The sequence below is a fragment of the Microcaecilia unicolor genome, chromosome 8 (assembly GCF_901765095.1).
Source record: "Microcaecilia unicolor chromosome 8, aMicUni1.1, whole genome shotgun sequence".
Classification (NCBI taxonomy): domain Eukaryota; kingdom Metazoa; phylum Chordata; class Amphibia; order Gymnophiona; family Siphonopidae; genus Microcaecilia; species Microcaecilia unicolor.
This window is the reverse complement of record NC_044038.1, coordinates 142,762,267-142,779,741: the sequence shown is the minus strand read 5'-3', so window position 1 is coordinate 142,779,741 and position 17,475 is coordinate 142,762,267. Positions and strand designations below refer to the sequence as shown.

The window sequence follows — 17,475 nt, the reverse complement described above, 5'->3', positions numbered from 1 at the left end:
AGATTTCGATTTATAACAAATGCAACAAATAAATAAATACTTCCTCGGTGTACATCCGTATGCTACACAAGCTGGCGTGTTTCAAAATATAAGTGACATTAAATAAAAATGCTACCAACAATAAAGCGCGACAACGTGGATGCAGCAGCTCATATAAGTTTGTTCGCTGCATCTAGTAGTAGTAGTTTGCTTTGTTTTTAGTGTACGCAGAACGACGGCTGCGCGAGGAAGGGGAAATACAGATTAATCTATGTGGCTTCAACTTCCTGACGTCATGCAGTCTCCTTTTCTCAATCAAACCTCCTGGGCGGGCTCCCAGGGCAGGTCATTTCCGGGAAGTGGCGCAGCCTGTTGCTGAGGTGACAGAGGACTCTGTGCAGGTTGTATAAACCGCTTGCCACGTCCTGTAAAGGCGAAGGCGGAAGCAGTGATGGCGGAGCTCTATGTGAAGCCGGGTAAGGAGTTGTCCGAGGGAGGCGAAACAGGACTGCTGTGGGCTTGGGAAGGGATTTGTGTGGTTTCGTTTCTGATTTGCGGCTAGATCCTGTGTTTTACGGGTTTGCGGGCCAAAATAATTGTATTCAGATAGGTGCGCCTGCTTTATAAAAGTTAAATTCCTGACCTAGTACCGGATTGGCAGAAATCAAAGGGCCTTGTTTGCTCGGATCTGGGATGTGGCAGTCCATCTTGATTTATTTTATTGGTTAGTTTGTAAAGGTGAAGTTAAAGGTCTTGCTGGGGGGGGGGGGGGGGGGCTGATGCAATCAAGGAATTAATTTGTTCTCGAAATGTGTTTTTAACCACGTCGTCCCCCGTATGGGTTTAAAGTCTCTTATTTTAAAATGAAAAGTTGTAATAATTTGTTCTATTAAAGCCCAGCTTCCAGGAGACAAGTTCCTGGAGGACAAGTCCATAGTCTGCTATTGAGACAGATATGAGGAAGCAACTGCTTGCCCTGGGATTGGTAGCATGAAATGTTGCTGCTATTTGGGTTACTGCCAGGTACTTGTGACCTGGATTGGAAACAGGATACTGGGCTAGATGGACCATTGGTCTAACCCACTATGACTGTTCTTATGATTTTGTTGTTGATCTTTTCAAATAAGGTATAACATTGGCCATTTTTTCTCCATTTTGTTCTATCTAGCACTGTGTGAGGATTATTATCTTTTTTTTCAAAATAACGAACTCCTTTAATTATATATCAAATATATTTATTTCAAAATAACGTACTCCTTTAATTATATATCAAATATATTTATTTCATAATAACCCATTCCCCCACATACATTCAAACTTTACCTAATGAAAGTCTGAAAGAACACACTCATTCAACCTTTGACTCCACTATCATATCGCGACTCTAAGTAGCTTTTTCCCCCCACTAATACATAAATTTTTCAACAGGGTACATCAGCACTAAATCATTACATCAGAAGATCATCATATTAAATTCTGTTATTAGTCCTCATGTATTAGCATATTAGTAAATGTCCCATCAATCGGTTCATAGGGTTTGATGGCTAAAGAGCCATTGAAATGTGATCAGCAGTATCAAGATTGCTGGGAGTCTGATGGAACCCCTCTTCAGCCGGGCTTGACTATTTGAGTGAGTCTTTGAGTGTTTTTTGGTGAATCTGAACCATTAAAAGATTGGGATCCAACATAGGGAGAGGGAATCTCCCGGCACTATTTTGATGCACTACTAAACCCTATGAACTGATTGTTGGGACGTATCATCAAACCCTATGAACCGATTAATTGGACATTTGCTAATATGCTAATACATGAGGACTAATAACAGAATTTAATATGATGATCTTCTGATATAATGATTTAGTGCTGATGTACCCTGTTGAAAAATTTATGTATTAGTGGGGAAAAAAAGCTACTTAGAGTCGTGATATGATAGTGGAGTGAAAGGTTGAATGAGTGAGTTCTTTCAGACATTCATTAGGTAAAGTTTGAATGTATGTGGGGGAGTGGGTTATTATGAAATAAATATATTTGATATATAATTAAAGGAGTACATTATTTTGAAAAATTAGTGTGTGGGAGTACTCAGGGTTAAGATATTTCCCTAGCTGATAGAATATTATCTTTTGACATTTATTTAACCAGATAGGTTTACAACATCTGCTGAAACTAAGATGAAGCTTTTCAGTGAACTGCAAATTACTGTTGGTCATATATGTTTTTCACCGACTATATTTTTCATGCCCAGCTACTTGGTATGTCTACCGCCTAGGATACAGTGTTTAACTTTTTTTTTTTTTTGGGGGGGGGGGGCAATTTGTTAAAATGAGTTACATAAGAATATAAGCACTGCCATACTAGGACAGACTAAAGGGTTGAGACAGATGTGAAGTGTAGGGCTGGCAGCCATTGGTGAAAATAAACTTGAGATGAATTTTTGCCATATTTGGACTAACAAATTTCTGCTTTTCCTAGGTAATGAGAAAAGAGGGTGGAATGACCCTCCTCAGTTCTCTTATGGGCTGCAAACCCAGACAGGAGGAAACAAGCGTACACTTCTTACCAAGCGGGTAGCTGCCCCTCAGCAAGGCAACACACAAGGTTAGGAAAATTGAATTAATTTAGGGTAATTAGACCCTATAGGCCATCAGAACATAATAATAACCATACTGGGTCAGACAGTGGTCCATCTAGCCCAGTATCCTGCTTCCATCAGTGACCAATCCAGATCACAAGTACCTGGCAGAAACCCAATTAGTAGCAGTGGAGATGGTGCCTTCTTGTTTTACTGCCAGTACTTTCTATAATAAACTGGCAGTGAAGCCGTAGAGGGATATGAAACTTATGACCTCTCCTTTACAAATACAAAAGGATTCAAGGGCTGCTTTGGTATGAAATGATACTGTTGGTTTTGCGTGATGCAGATTTAATGGAAGTATGAATCAACTGACCTTGTCTAAATGGAAAATTATGGAGGAGAAAGCATCAGAGGTCCCAGCTATGGGAGAAGGAAATGTGTTCACTGAGTAGGTACTGAAAGCAAAGGGATGAAAGAGAGAATCAGATCAGGAAGATAATTTTGTGTTCAAACGAAAAATAAATAGGAAGCTGGCGCAGTGGCTTACTGGCAGCACTGTGTGGAGAGCATCAGAGGTCCCAGCAATGGGAGAAGGAAATGTGTTCACTGAGTAGGTACTGAAAGCAAAGGGATGAAAGAAAGAATCAGATCAGGAAGATAATTTTGTGTTCAAATGAAAAATAAATAGGAAGCTGGCGCAGTGGCTTACTGGCAGCACTGTGTGAATCCATGTAGATTGACCGGAGTTTCATTCCTTAACCAGCCAGCTGAAGCAGACAGTGCTGTACTCACAACTCTGGGGGTGCAGGCTAGGGCAGACTTTGCCTGTAGCTCAGCGGCGATACCCAGCAACCAGACTGAGGGACCATGACTGCACATTTCAAAAGGAGCTTGGCTGTGTGATGACAGGATTAGCAGAGGCAGAGAGAACAGTAGTGAAGTGTCCCATAAGTCTCATGGTGCTCATTCCCAGCCCCATTTCTAATAAAGGAGAAGGAGAGATAACAACCAGGCCAAAAAGATAAACAGTAGTGATTCTTCTCTATTGTATTGTACTGTATTTTAAATGCTTTAAACTTCTTTGTGGGCATATGTTTGCATACATAGAAATAGGAAATGAAAAGAAAAAAGTCCCGTTTTTCTGCCCATGTACATTATTGTAAATTTGACCCAGCTGTTTTTTTTTTTTTTTTCGATTCTGTTTAGCAAGGTTTACTGTTCAGTGGGGGGGGTGGAGGAAAGAGTCCTTTATGGGTAAGACCCAATGTGTCTATAGCAAAATTGCTTCTTGAATTAGAAACTTCTCTAATAGAACAATAAGTATTATAAAATTATGCCTAGCAAAACAGAAAGGGGTCAAGTGATTGAAGTTAGCCCCTCAATGTTTTGGAAACGGAATAAAACTTGGGCCCAGGTTCCCTTCAGTGTGGTGCTGAGCCTGTCTGAGTGTGAGCTGATAGTTGCCCCCCCTTTATTCTTTGTATTTTCAGCCCCTTCTCCGCAGTCATTTGTTGCTTCAACTCCTCCATTGATGCCTCTGGCCTTTCCAATAAAACCCTTGGGTCCCCCTCCAAGTGGCCATACTCCATCTCCTCTGAGAGCAGACACGGCTCTGCAGTGTCCGGGTCCAGTAGACAGCGAGTGCACCGTGGATGTAGAAGATATTGTGGAGCCTTTGAAGCAGCTGCTGACTGCCTGCAGGGATGCTGTACAGGTAGGTTCTGCACCTTCATTCTGAGAATTATAGCTGACAGACAAGGATGGGAATGTTTGTACCTTATAGAAAAATTAGTTCTTTTTGCTCTATAATCCTTGTTTGGACACTGAAAATTTATTTCAGTTATTCAATGAAAAATAATTGTGTGATATAAGGAATATAGGTGCTATATTAAGGGAATCATTTTCGAAACCGAAAAACATCCAAAAAGCAGCACTAAGTGGCAAATGGATGTCTTATTATTTTTTTTCCAAAATGTGCAAATCTCTATTTTCAAAACCCATTTTTAAGACTTTTTCTATACAGTTCATCTGCAGTGCATCCGAATCACCAGGGGGCGTGTTGGGGCAGGATTTGGGTGTTCCCAAAACTTGGACTTTTTTCTGCCGTAGTGGAACAAAGCAAAAACGTCCAGGGCTAAAAGTTAAGACGTTTTTGTCTAGACCTGTTTCAATTATGACTAAATCACAAAAAGGTGCCCCAAATGGCCACTGGAGGGATTAAGGCATGACTGCCCCCACCCCCAAAGATGTGAAAGCAACGATACATACCAGCCTCTGATAGCTTCAGATATTATGGCCAGGCCTGTTAGAGCAACAAGCATCTACCTGGAGTAGCCTAGTGGTCGATGCAGTGCACTGTAGAGAAGAGGACCCAGGCCCATATGCCACGCTAACTTATACTTGTGGTGGAAAGTGTGAGCCCTCCAAAACCTACTGTACCCAACTGTAAAAGCCCTTATAAAGGGGTAATGGTGAGATGTGTACCTGGGACCTTTTATGTGAAGTCCATTGCAATTCCCCCTAGGGTGTCCCACTGCTCTTTTGGGATGTCAGTCTGGCCAGCCCCTCATGTATCCCAATGGCTTTTTTTTTTTGTGTATTTTTTCCTTGGATGTGTTTGGGGTTTTTTTTTCCCCCGAAAATGGTCCAAAAAGATAGATACATTGAGCACAGAAACATCTAGCAAATGGCCGTATTGGAAACAAAAAGAGACATTTTTCTGGTTCGAAAATGGCCATGTTTGCTACTTGATTTTTGGATGTTTTCAGCAAAACATCCAAAATCGGATTTAGACATCATATCAAAAATGCCCCCTATAAGTGTATTGTGCCATTTTTACTAATAAATGTGTTAAAGATTAGTAGCAACTGAATTGAAATGGCTACAACTTGCCATTCAGGCTTGGATTTGTTTAAGTGAACCTAGCTGGCTAATAAAAAATTTAGGGCCCATTTTACAAAGTGGCGGTAAGCCCAACGCGGGCTTATCGCTTGCTAAAAAGGAAGTACCACTGGGCTACTGCAGCAGTGCTTCACTTGCTGCACGGCCATTTCCTAAAAAAAAAAAAAAAAGACCCACCTTTTATCCTCTGCAGAGCCTGGGCGCACGTCAAAAACACACACCGACGCCAGCATGGCCCCCTTTTTTCCGCAGTTTGGTAAAAGAAGCCCATAATTACTTTTAATTAGGGGTGGGCAAAGATTAAAATTTTTATCAAATGTTTTTTTAACATTAACTCAGACATCCTTTTGAATAAATGCTTAGCGTGGCTGATTATCCTTCACAGCATGTTATTCAATTAGGGGTGGGTAAAAGTTAAAAAATGTAATCAAAATTAATTGTGTTATTAAAAATTAATCACATGGTACTAGTAAATTCCGACTGCATAGAAATTTTTTAAAACCTTCTGGATATAATGAAAAGTTGCATAACACACTTCCTCCCCCTCCCCTCTATACAGGTGCCTATCTTTCTCCTCTCTTGCTGCATCCTTCCCCTGTACATACTCCCAAGTGGTTCCTCTTCTGCTGTTAAAACCCATTACCCATTTCTCTCCTCTCCTGCTGCTGACCCCCCCCCCCCCCCCAAAGACCTCAAGTCGCTAGTTGCACTCTGTCTGCAGAAGCATAGTTATTTTTGTGGGTGGGGTCCAGGTACAAGGTTCTATAGTGGGGTTTTTTTGTTTGTTTCTTTCTTCATTTCTTTCTCTGCTTTATTATCTGTATACTGGCTGGTTGGGTTCTGCCCAAGATAGATATACAGTATCCAAACTCAGGTGTTCTCAGTCTCCCTCTGCTGGTAGGCGTGCATAACCCAAGCATCTTGACTGATCTTGAGGGTCTAGAGGAAAGAAAATTAGCAGATAAGACCTACTTTCACCTTCAATAATTAGACACATCTTTGCTCAGTATTCTATAAGGGCACGTGAAAGTGCTATAGTATCCAAAGGGCACATACATTGGGCAGGACATGGGAGTGTTACAGAATACTATAAGTTCCTTGCATCCTTGGTTACTCCAGCTCTAAGGCTGATCTAACTGCATGCACCCTGATGCCATTATGAATAGGTGCTCCCCACACGGCATCAGGGTGCCCACTTCTAGAAATGCCACAAAATGGCTTCTGAAGGAGGTTTGTAGTTCAGTTGTTATGCCTATTAAGATATTCAGGTTACATACGTTCAACATATAGCTACAATCATAAAGTGAAATGTGTATTATAGAAAACAATGTAACTTCTTAAAGTACTACAGAAGCCACAGGATTTTAAGTTTTGCAGCCTAATAAATCATTTGTTATAGATTAGTTGCTGGGTTGCCTCTGCTTTTATCTTGGGGACTCAACATGAACTGTGGTTTGGAGTACTTACAACTTAATTATCTGCCCCCTCTGATGTGATGATGCTGCCTGAATATACAACATTTAATTTTTTGTATCCAAGTGGTCTAATGTGGCACGCTTCTGTATGGTTAGAAACAAGTTTGTGAAGAAATCAGCAGACGCCTTGCTGTTCTTGAACACATGTGGAAGAGTGGCAAGCTGTCTTCCCCCGTGAAGAAGAGAATGAGCCTTTTAGTTCAAGGTGAGTGGTGGAGACCATAATCCTTGAGCAGTGTAACACATCTAAACTGTTCCCTACTTGAGGTGCCTCAGCTTTGTTTGTTGATCCTCAGGATGTGAAGGCCTACTTACTTAGTTCTCCCAATGTGGGATTTTGCTGGACACCATGCTTGGAGTGTAGAGCAAGGGAATAAGAAATGGAGGAAACAGACAAACCCTTAGTTAACTGGAATATGGTGTGAAGAAGTGTCTAGGAAATGAATTGCATGTGCCACTCCTTTAAACTTAATTATTTGAGCCTTCTTTCCAAACTCAAAAGGTGGTTTAAGGGATCACTTTGAATGTCCATGTCTCTTCTAAAAACGTTGGGGTCCTATCTGCACCCTTTTTTGGTCATGTCTCAGAGGATGTGAGATTTGTTACATAGGGCTTTTAGAACCCACATGTATATCATGAAATGTAAGTTCCATTTCTTTCTGGGTGGAAATTCCTGCATGTTAGAGTAATTTGATGATGATGTGTTTTAGTTTCTGGTTTTTTTTTTATCCCTAAAGGTAACAAGAATATAAAAGGGCAGGAAAGGGTGCATTAATACGAGTTTGGCACTACTACTTACAAGGTTTGGTCTTCAGCCCTGCCTTGACAAATTGGCGTTACTGTTTACAAAATTCAGATTTGTCCATATTTTTTCCATTTTAAGAACATAAACAATCATGGTTATTTGGATGTTGAGGTCATTCAGTTTTTGTTGCTTTTACAGATAACAAAACAGCAAACCTTTGACCTTTTATTCCTATGGGAATTCAGCACAAATGCACAATCCCATATTTTCCTTCTGTGTAGAACTCAGCACGTTGCATATAATTCAGTACAGGGAACAGAAGCTGCAGTGGCACAGTAACTAATATTGGTCCCCTTTCTGCACAGTCGTCACTGACCATGACAAAAGGTTATATTGGATCCCATTCTTCTCTGCAGCTTGACTTCTAATTTGTACCAAGTTATGTGGGTCGAATCAGCAGTTGGGTTCTAGGTGGCAGAGGAGGATGTGGCCTCATGAGCAGCTGCTGTCCTCCTCCTCTTGTTATCATCAGTGTGGGAGGGAGGTAGAGCGTGTGTGGAGGCTACAAGGACTGGGATAAAGAGAATTAGAGAGCCAAGTTGAAACAGAAAGCGAGAGCAAGAGAAGCTGGGTGCATGTGCCTGGAGTGGAGAGAGAGAGAGAGAGCTGGGGATCCTGTTTGGGTGGGTGAGGCTAGAGAGCAGAAAAAGTGAAAGATAGCTGAGGGACAGAGAGAGAACTGGGAGACCTGGGGGTTTTATAGAAGATGAGAGAATTTAGGTGCAAAAGAGTGAGGTTGGTGGGGAGAGAGAAGCCTTGTTGATACTAGGGAGAGAAGATGGAGGGAGTAAAGAAGGGGAAGAGAAGAAAAAAAAACCTAGAGCAGAGAAAAAGCTGGAGACTGAACATGTAAGGAAAAAGAGATCCCTTGGGAGGGGTTCAAACTAAATTGGAGAGAGGGGAGCAGAGGAGGGTTGAGCTAGGGGTGTTTAGGCTTTATGATGGGGGAATTCTATGTAAAATAATTGCAAATAAAAGAATGTAGAATTGTATAATGTGTGCAACATTTTATTATATTTTTACCTAGACTTCCCCCAGGAGTAAATTTTGTAGTGCTGCTATTCAGAGTTCTCCTGTACCAGATTTTGTAAGGGTTTAGAATATTGTTCAAGATACGTGTAGCCCCAGATTCTGTATAGGTCGCCCTAAATTGGGTGCAGATCCTAGATGTGTGCGTAAAGACACCTGGTCTGCTATGGTCTTTATTGCAACCTCGCCATTGAGATGCACTGTCTTCCCTGTTTTGGTGATATCTTTTAAAGATACCTTTTTCCGAACCCTGTACTTCTGAGCGACTTGCTGGCCTTCCCCCAGTTTCTAGTTTAAAAGCTGCTCTATCTCCTTTTAAAAGTTTATGCCAGCAGCCAGGTTCCGCCCTAGTTAAGGTAGAGACCATCTTTCCGGAATACACTCCCCCTTTCCCAGAATGTTGCTGTACTGCTATAGATTTACAGCCTGTCTCACTAACACAGACTGCTCTTTTGGATTTGTAACAAGTAAATGAAACCTTTATTAGAGGAGATAAATTCTACAATGATTAAGGTATATACAATGATTAGCATATATACAAACAATGGTTAGAAACAATCATAAACAATTATTACATTACTGGTCTCTACATTTAAGCAATGCAAAGAGTTCTTAGACCAGGAAATGAAGCAATACATACACTATACATACAACATCACTGGTCTCCATCATCCAGGCTCTTATCAGCTGGGAGGACCCGTTACAGCAAAAGCCAGGAGCTTTTTTTTAGACCAGGAACAAATCCTCTGCGCAGTCCGTACGTTACCAATGAGCTTCCACTCTGCTTTGACAAGCCCTCCCTTTTTATTAGGCTCTGAGCTCATGTTCAGAGCTACGGAAAGTTACAGAATGCTTCTCTGTTTAGGTAAGCAAGCCATACTGTGGGAATGTGGTCACATGATTTCCAACTCCAGGTAGCCAGGCTGGACCTGGAAATAAGAACCATCCTCCCCTTTGCATACCAAATTAATTAGAGCTGTGTCTTATCTTCTGCATTCCAACTTATTTTTGTATTTACAAGAAAAGTTACTTTCGGTCAAAGACAGAGTTGAAAAACGATCTTTAAAATTCATTTCCATTACAGTTGCCCAGTTCCTAACACATCTAAAACCCTCCTCTCTGCACTATTGCCTTATCCATGCATTGAGACTCAGGAAATCTGCCTGTCTTTTGGGACCTGCACATGGAACAGGGAGCACTTTGAACTTTCTACTTAAGAGCCTAAATTTGGCTTCCAGAATCTCCCTCCTACATTTTCCTGTCATTGATACCCACATGTACCAAGACAGCAGCTCCTCCGCAGCAGTATTTAAAATCTTATCTAGCTGAAGTGTGAGGTCCGCCACTCTTGCACCAGGCATGATGTTATAGAATACTTGGATTTACACGCCCAACTGGCTTAAGTTGGTTGTAATGGTTTATACCAGGTTTCAGCAGGTGTAAGTCCTTGTGCCCAAAGTTGGGTGTGGGAATCCACACTCGCCATGCTGGGACAGAGCAAGGGTCCATCGAGCCCAGCATCCTGTCTCCGACAGCGGCCAAGATAACAAACAATTTGTCCCACCCATCCCAGAAATAGTGGATTATGCCACATCCATTCAATAACATTCTATGGCCTTTTCCTCCAGGAAGCTGTCCAACCCTGTCACCGCCTTAACCACTTTTTCCAGCAACGAATTCCAGAGTCTAACTACACGTTGAGTGAAGAAACATTTCCTCCTATTCGTTTTAAATTTACCACACTGCAGCTTCATCGCATGCCCCCTTGTCCACATTGACCCGTTCCATTCCACTCATTATAGACCTCTATCATATCTCCCCTCAGCCGCCTTCTTTCCAAGCTGAAGAGCCCCAGCCTCTTCAGCCTTTCCTGATAGGGAAGTCGTCCCATCCCCTGTATCATCTTTGTTGCCCTTCTCTGCACCTTTTCTAATTCCACTATATCTTTTTTGAGGTGTATGTGGAAGAACACTTAATTATCTGCTATAAAAAGAACCATTTACTTTCATTATTATTTATTATTTATTTTAGAGCTTGGAGATAGATCTCAAAAAATTAATTATGGCCCCCTTTTATCAAACCGCGCTAGCAGCTGCCGGTGCGATAATGCCAGCAAAGCCCATTCACTTTGAATGGGCTCCATCAGCATTGCAGCGCGGCTTGATAAAAGGAGGCCTATGTGAGTCTGAATCTCTTTCCTTATGAGACTAAACTTTCCGGTTTTGATTGTTTCTGAAGAACACCTGACAAGGTTGTTATGTAATTTGGATAATTACAAAATCTCTCATATAGATTCTCTTCTTCCAATTCTAGAGCTGAAGACACGGAATTGGGATGCCGCCGATGAAATCCATCGCTCCCTGATGGTCGACCATGTTAATGAAGTCAGTCAGTGGATGGTGGGAGTGAAACGGTTAATTGCTGAAATGCGAAACTTATCCACAGAAGCTTTTGTCACAACTGAAGGGGATGAAATATCAAAAGCCCAGTCAGCTGGAAATACACAAGCATGAAGGAAGGGACTGGTGCAATTTTAAAGGATTTTTAGGATCAGGCTCTGTGGACATTCAGGATTAAAAAACGATCAAGAACATTTTATTGAACTTTACTTTTTCAAATGGAAAATAAAAACGTTGCATCGAGTTTGACTAACTGGTTCAGCAACTCCAGCTCACAAGCTAATTACAGACCAAGCTTCACTTTATTTTCAGCACAAGGCATTTAAACCTTTTTCTTGATGATTTCATAATATTTTCCAATTTTAAAAGGCAGTGCGGTAGAAACAGGTTCTGCAGCATATTTTAAATACATTTGAAGCTGGTTTGAAGTGGAATGTGGATAAAGGCAAGTGTGGTTTATGCTGTATATGTGCTCACCTGAGGATATGAAACCTCTTTTCGTCAACCTAAGGTGTAGTTGCAGCTAGCGAATACCTGAAACGCAGGCATCTTACTTTGTTTTACATCTCGAGACCACAGAGTGCCATATGGTTCCATTGAATAGGGTAAACCCACAGTGGCAGATTTGGAACTTAGTCAAGAAGCTGATGGACTTGATGTGCTGCTTGTGCAGACTATTTTTAAAGAAAATTTGAGCTTTAAAAGTAAAGGTCCTATCCAGTTCCATTCAGGCATATGTAAGTTGGATAAGGTCCATAGCTATCTGGTGCTTCTCAACCTTCCTGTTCAGTCAGTGCACAGCTGAATATGTAGCTGTGGTTAGGCCCTTAGTGTTATTTTTCTATATAATGCCTATTTCCTCCACGACCCTCCAGACCGGTCAAGACGCGTGGGTTATGTCCTCCTACCAGCAGAGGGAGACTGAGAAACACTGAGCTTTTGAATACTGTATATATAACCTGTGCAGTACATCCACTAGCCAGTATTTTCTCAGTCTCAGCAGAGGTAGATGGACAGCCTGTGCAGTCTTCAATAGTCTGGTGAGGTAGTTTAATTATTCAGTTAAGGGGATTTTCTCTTATTGCCAAATTTATTGGTGTTGACTATTCCCTGTACGTGTGTTTAAAAAAAAAAAAAAAAGTGCTTCGGGGCCCTGGGTCCGGTGGGGCCCAGTTTTCCCCCCCCTGGGGTGTCACACCTGTGTGCAGGTCCCTCCCCCTGTGCTCGGGGGTGGCAGGAGCATCGGCAGGGACTATGTCGGCGAATTTAGTTTTGGCGGGAACGTCCGCCATTTTGGATTCCGCGCGTCCCGCGGAATCAGCTGTTTTTGGCCCTGCTGCTCCCGGATCGGTACAGAAGGGGGTGCCTGAGGGTACAGGAGGCGTTTGCTTTCCTCCGGATTTTGTTTGGACCCTCTATCAAGCCTGGAAAGCGGGACCCACACCGTTAGGGGAGGGGCCTAGTTCGGCAGTGCCTAAGAGGCCTCGTTTTGAGTGGGACGAAGAGGAGGGATTCTCTCCGGTCGGATCCGAAGGGGCTTTTAGTGATGTAGGGGACCCTGAGGGATTTGAGGGTTCTCAGGATCCGGAGTTGGTGGTCCCTGGGGAGGACCCCTCCGTAGTGCGAATTTTTCACAGGGAGGAGCTTGCGGAGCTTATTGAGCAGGTCTCTTCAACCCTTAAGTTTGAGCAGCCAGAGGCGTCTTTGGGGGAGGCTAGACAGGTGGACCCCTTGGTTAAGGGGATTCAGCGGCAGGCTAGGTCTTTTCCCATGAATAAGGACATCCGGGATATGGTGTTTCAAGAGTGGCATTCGCCGGATTCTCCCTGTAAAGTGTCTAAAGCTATGTCTAGACTGTACCCGCTCCCACAGGAAGATAGAGATTCCTTTAAGGCACCCACAGTAGATGCGGTGGTGACAGCAGTTACAAAGGCCACGGCTATTCCGGTGGACGGGGGGACTGCGCTCCAGGATCCCCAGGATAGGAGGCTTGAGGCCTTCCTCAAGCGGAGTTTCGATTTGTCGGCCCTGGCCCTGCAGGCCTCGGTTTGTGGGGGGCTGGTTGCGAGGGCGTGTTTCCGCTGGGCCGAGAAGCTGCTTGATGATTCGGTGGAGGTTGGGGCCTCCGGTGTGCAGGAATTAGCCAAATTGGAAATGGGATCGTCCTTTTTGTCGGATGCGCTTTATGATTTGCTCCGTGCCTCGGCCAAGAATATGGCTATGCTGGTGGGGGCACGTAGGGCACTGTGGTTGCGAGGTTGGGTCGCAGATGCGGCTTCCAAGGCCAAGCTTTGTTCGCTTCCTTTTAAGGGGTCCATGCTTTTTGGTGAGGATTTGGATAAGTTGGTGCGCGGACTCAGTGATGCCAAGGCCCCTCGTCTTCCGGATTTTCGTCCTAAGGCGGCCTTCAGGGGTACTTCCTCCCGAGGTCGGTTTAAGGAGGCTCGCCGGTATAGGCCCGGGAGGGCTAGTGGCTCTTTTAGAGGTCGGTTCTTTCAGCGCACTCAGTCCTTTCGGGGCAATCGGCGCGGAGGGCGTGATTTTCCCGCAGGAGGACAGGTGCCGGGGCGTAGTTCGCAATGAAGGTGTGCGGGCCCAGGCTCTGGTTCGGGTAGGGGCTCGGCTGAGTCTGTTTTACCAGGACTGGGTCCAAATCACTGCGGATCAATGGGTTCTCGAGGTGGTGCGAGACGGATACGCTCTGGAGTTCGACGGCTCGCCTCCCGAAAGGTTTCTGGAGTCTCCTTGTCATTCGAGGCTCAAGCGGAAGGCGGTACGGGACACTCTGGCTCGCTTGATCAGTCTGGGAGCGGTGGTCCCTGTTCCCCCCGCTCAGCGCCGCTTGGGCTGTTATTCAATCTATTTTGTGGTCCCAAAGAAGGAGGATGCTTTTCGGCCTATCCTAGATCTGAAGGCGGTCAATGCAGCTCTCAGAGTCCCCACTTTTCGCATGGAGACATTGCGGTCGGTCATTGTCGCGGTGCAGGAAGGGGAGTTTCTCACGTCTTTGGATTTGACGGAGGCTTATCTGCATATCCCCATTCGGGCCGCTCATCAGCGATTTCTGCGCTTTGCGGTTTTGGGAAAGCATTTTCAGTTTTGTGCTCTGCCTTTCGGATTAGCAACGGCCCCTCGGACATTTTCCAAGATCATGGTTGTAGTGGCGGCGGCCTTGCGGAAGCAGGGTATTCTGGTGCACCCGTACCTGGACGATTGGTTGATTCGAGCCAAGTCCCGGTCGGAGAGCGAGGTGTCTACTGCTCGGGTGGTGCAGTTTCTGCAGTCTCTGGGCTGGGTAGTGAACTTCGCCAAGAGTCACCTGGTGCCGTCGCAGTCGCTGGAGTATCTGGGGGTGCTTTTCGACACCAGGAACGGTCGAGTCTTCCTGCCGGGCCCTCGGATTCGCAAGTTGCAGGATCAGATTCGTCTGTTCCTGTCGGAGGCGGCTCCGACGGCCCGGGAGTATCTCCAAGTTCTAGGGTTGATGGCGGCCACCATAGAAGTAGTTCCGTGGGCCCGGGCGCACATGCGGCAGTTGCAGTCAGCTCTTCTCAGTCGGTGGTCACCCCTGTCGCAGGGGTTGGACGTGAGTCTCCAGCTGCCGGTAAGCCCACGCCTCAGTCTCCGGTGGTGGCTAAACCCGGGAAATCTGGACAAGGGAATGCCGTTGGAGGCTCCACAGTGGGTGGTCCTCGTCACAGACGCCAGTCTTCAGGGCTGGGGAGCTCATTGTCTCGGTCAGGTAGCTCAAGGTCGTTGGTCTCAGGTAGAAGCTCAGTGGTCCATCAATCGTTTGGAAACTCGGGCCATTCGGCTGGCGCTGTTGGCGTTTCGGAATGTGCTGTTGCGGAAAGCAGTCCGGGTGTTCTGCGACAACGCCACCGCCGTGGCTTATGTCAACCGTCAGGGGGGCACAAAGAGTCAGGCGGTCGCGGAGGAGGCGGCGCTGTTGTGTCAATGGGCGGAGGTTCATCTTCTAGCGCTCTCCGCGGCACATGTGGCTGGAGTAGACAACGTGGAGGCAGATTACCTAAGCCGGCATTCTCTGGACCCAGGAGAATGGGCGCTTCATCGGACGGTGTTCAATCGCATTATGTCGGTCTGGGGACTTCCCGTGATGGATCTCATGGCAACCGCCCGCAATACTCAGGTTCAGAGGTTTTTCAGTCGGCGGAGGGATCCTCGAACGGAGGGCATAGACGCGCTTCTGATGCCTTGGCCGCAGGGGTTGCTGTATGTGTTTCCTCCATGGCCGTTGGTCGGTCGAGTGGTTCAGCGCATTGCTCGGCACCCCGGTCAAGTGATTTTGGTAGCCCCGAATTGGCCGCGTCGGCCGTGGTACGGAGATCTGGTTCGGTTGGCAGTAGCGGACCCTCTGCCGTTGTCAGAGTCAGTGGTGTTGTGTCAGGGACCGATAGTTATGCCAGATCAGGATCGGTTCTCGCTTACGGCCTGGCTCTTGAGAGGCACAGGTTAAGGAAGAAAGGTTTTTCGTCCAGAGTTATCGATACGATGTTGAGTTCGCGTAGGCAGTCCACTTCGTTGGCGTATGTCCGGGTCTGGAGAGTATTTGAGCATTGGTGTGTAGGTAGACAAGTTCTTCCCTTTCGAGCGTCGGTAACAGATGTCTTGGAGTTTTTGCAGGATGGTATGGACAGGGGTCTGGCCCTGTCTTCTTTGAAGGTGCAGGTGGCAGCTTTGTCGTCTTTTCGTGGGAAGATCCAGGGGAAGTCGTTAGCTTCTAGTCCGGATGTGGTTAGATTTTTGAAGGGTGTTAAGTTATTGCGTCCACCCCGGCGGCGGATGGTACCTCCGTGGGATTTGAATCTCGTGCTGGAGGCTTTGGTGAGGCCGCCGTTTGAGCCCTTGGTTTCTGTTTCGGATAAGGATCTGTCCCTAAAGACGGTGTTCTTGGTGGCTATTACTTCAGCCCGGCGGGTGTCGGAACTTCAGGCTTTGTCTTGTAGAGAACCCTTTTTGTCCTTTTCCAAGGAGAAGGTTTCGTTGCGCCCGGTGCCGTCCTTTGTGCCCAAAGTGGTGTCAGAGTTTCATGTGAATCAAGTTATTTCCTTGCCAGTTTTGGGTGATCTTGCGGGGGATGCGGAGCAGCGTCGACTGGCCAAGTTAGATGTGCGAAGAGTCTTGCGCTGTTACATTTCCAGAACTCGGCACTATAGACTATCTGATCGCTTGTTCGTTCTCCATGGTGGTGCAAGAAAGGGCGCGGCAGCTTCCAAAGCTACGATAGCGAGATGGTTGAAGGAGTCAATTGCGTCGGCATATTTGCTGAAGGGTCGAGTGGTTCCTAAAGAATTTTTGGCTCATTCTACCAGGGGAATGGCGACCTCCTGGGCGGAGAGTAGTATGATTCCGCCGTTAGATATTTGTCGAGCGGCGGTTTGGTCCTCATTACATTCGTTTGTTAAACATTACAGGATTGATGTACATGCCAAGGATGAGGCAGGCTTTGGGGCTGCTGTGTTGACCTCTGGCCTTCGTGGATCCCGCCCTTAGGATGTTACTGCTTTGGTACTTCCCACGCGTCTTGACCGGTCTGGAGGGTCGTGGAGGAAGGTGAAATTAGGTCTTACCTGCTAATTTTCTTTCCTCTAGACCCTCCAGACCGGTCAAGGCCCGCCCTGTCTGTACTTTAGGCCAGGAGGTTTGGTTTTAGGCTGGTCTTTAGGTTGTTCTATCTTGGCAGCTGTTGAGTGTGATTTCTATGGTTTCAGACTTTGTTGTTATGAGTCTGGTTAGGTGTGACCGTGTTTCAGAGTCCACCTGTGGAAGCACACACAATAAAAAGGGCACAATGAAAGAGATGAAGAATGTGTCCAGTTGACAGTGACCACGTACAGGATAGTTAGTTGTAGTTGGTGTTTTGGTTTTCTCTGCTTTGTCAGGGTTATACTGGCTAGTGGATGTACTGCACAGGTTATATATACAGTATTCAAAAGCTCAGTGTTTCTCAGTCTCCTTCTGCTGGTAGGAGGACATAACCCACGCGTCTTGACCGGTCTGGAGGGTCTAGAGGAAAGAAAATTAGCAGATAAGACCTAATTTCACCTTTCTTTTTCTTTTAAACTAACATTTAGGGGCCTATGAAGTTTACTTATTTTTTTTCAAGGGGTGGTGCTAGCATCATATGTGTTAACTTTGAAAAACTGCAAAATAAACTAGATAATTTGAGGACTGGAGCTTACTGTGTTGTACCCTCTAATGCTAAATTCCTTCTTTTGTGATTGAAAAGATGGCTGGGTTAGTGTACTATCAGATTTTAACTGTTCAAAGCAGTTTACAAAAAGAATAGAA

The 17,475-nt window shown here is 45.2% G+C and overlaps 1 protein-coding gene across 2 annotated transcripts; it reads left to right on the top strand.

The window, feature by feature from the left end:
* Positions 1 to 362: 362 nt before the first annotated feature.
* SRA1 (steroid receptor RNA activator 1) lies at positions 363 to 12,018 on the top strand. Of its 2 annotated transcripts, none has more exons than XM_030212565.1 (5): positions 363 to 455; positions 2,452 to 2,577; positions 4,096 to 4,268; positions 7,027 to 7,135; positions 11,078 to 12,018. In XM_030212565.1, exons 1-5 carry the CDS (start codon positions 431 to 433, stop codon positions 11,275 to 11,277), a joined length of 633 nt encoding a protein of 210 aa, XP_030068425.1. In that variant the 5' UTR covers positions 363 to 430; the 3' UTR covers positions 11,278 to 12,018. The 2 variants fall into 2 exon arrangements, with proteins under 2 accessions (XP_030068425.1, XP_030068424.1); XM_030212564.1 differs by having other exon boundaries at positions 4,045 to 4,268.
* Positions 12,019 to 17,475: the final 5,457 nt, after the last annotated feature.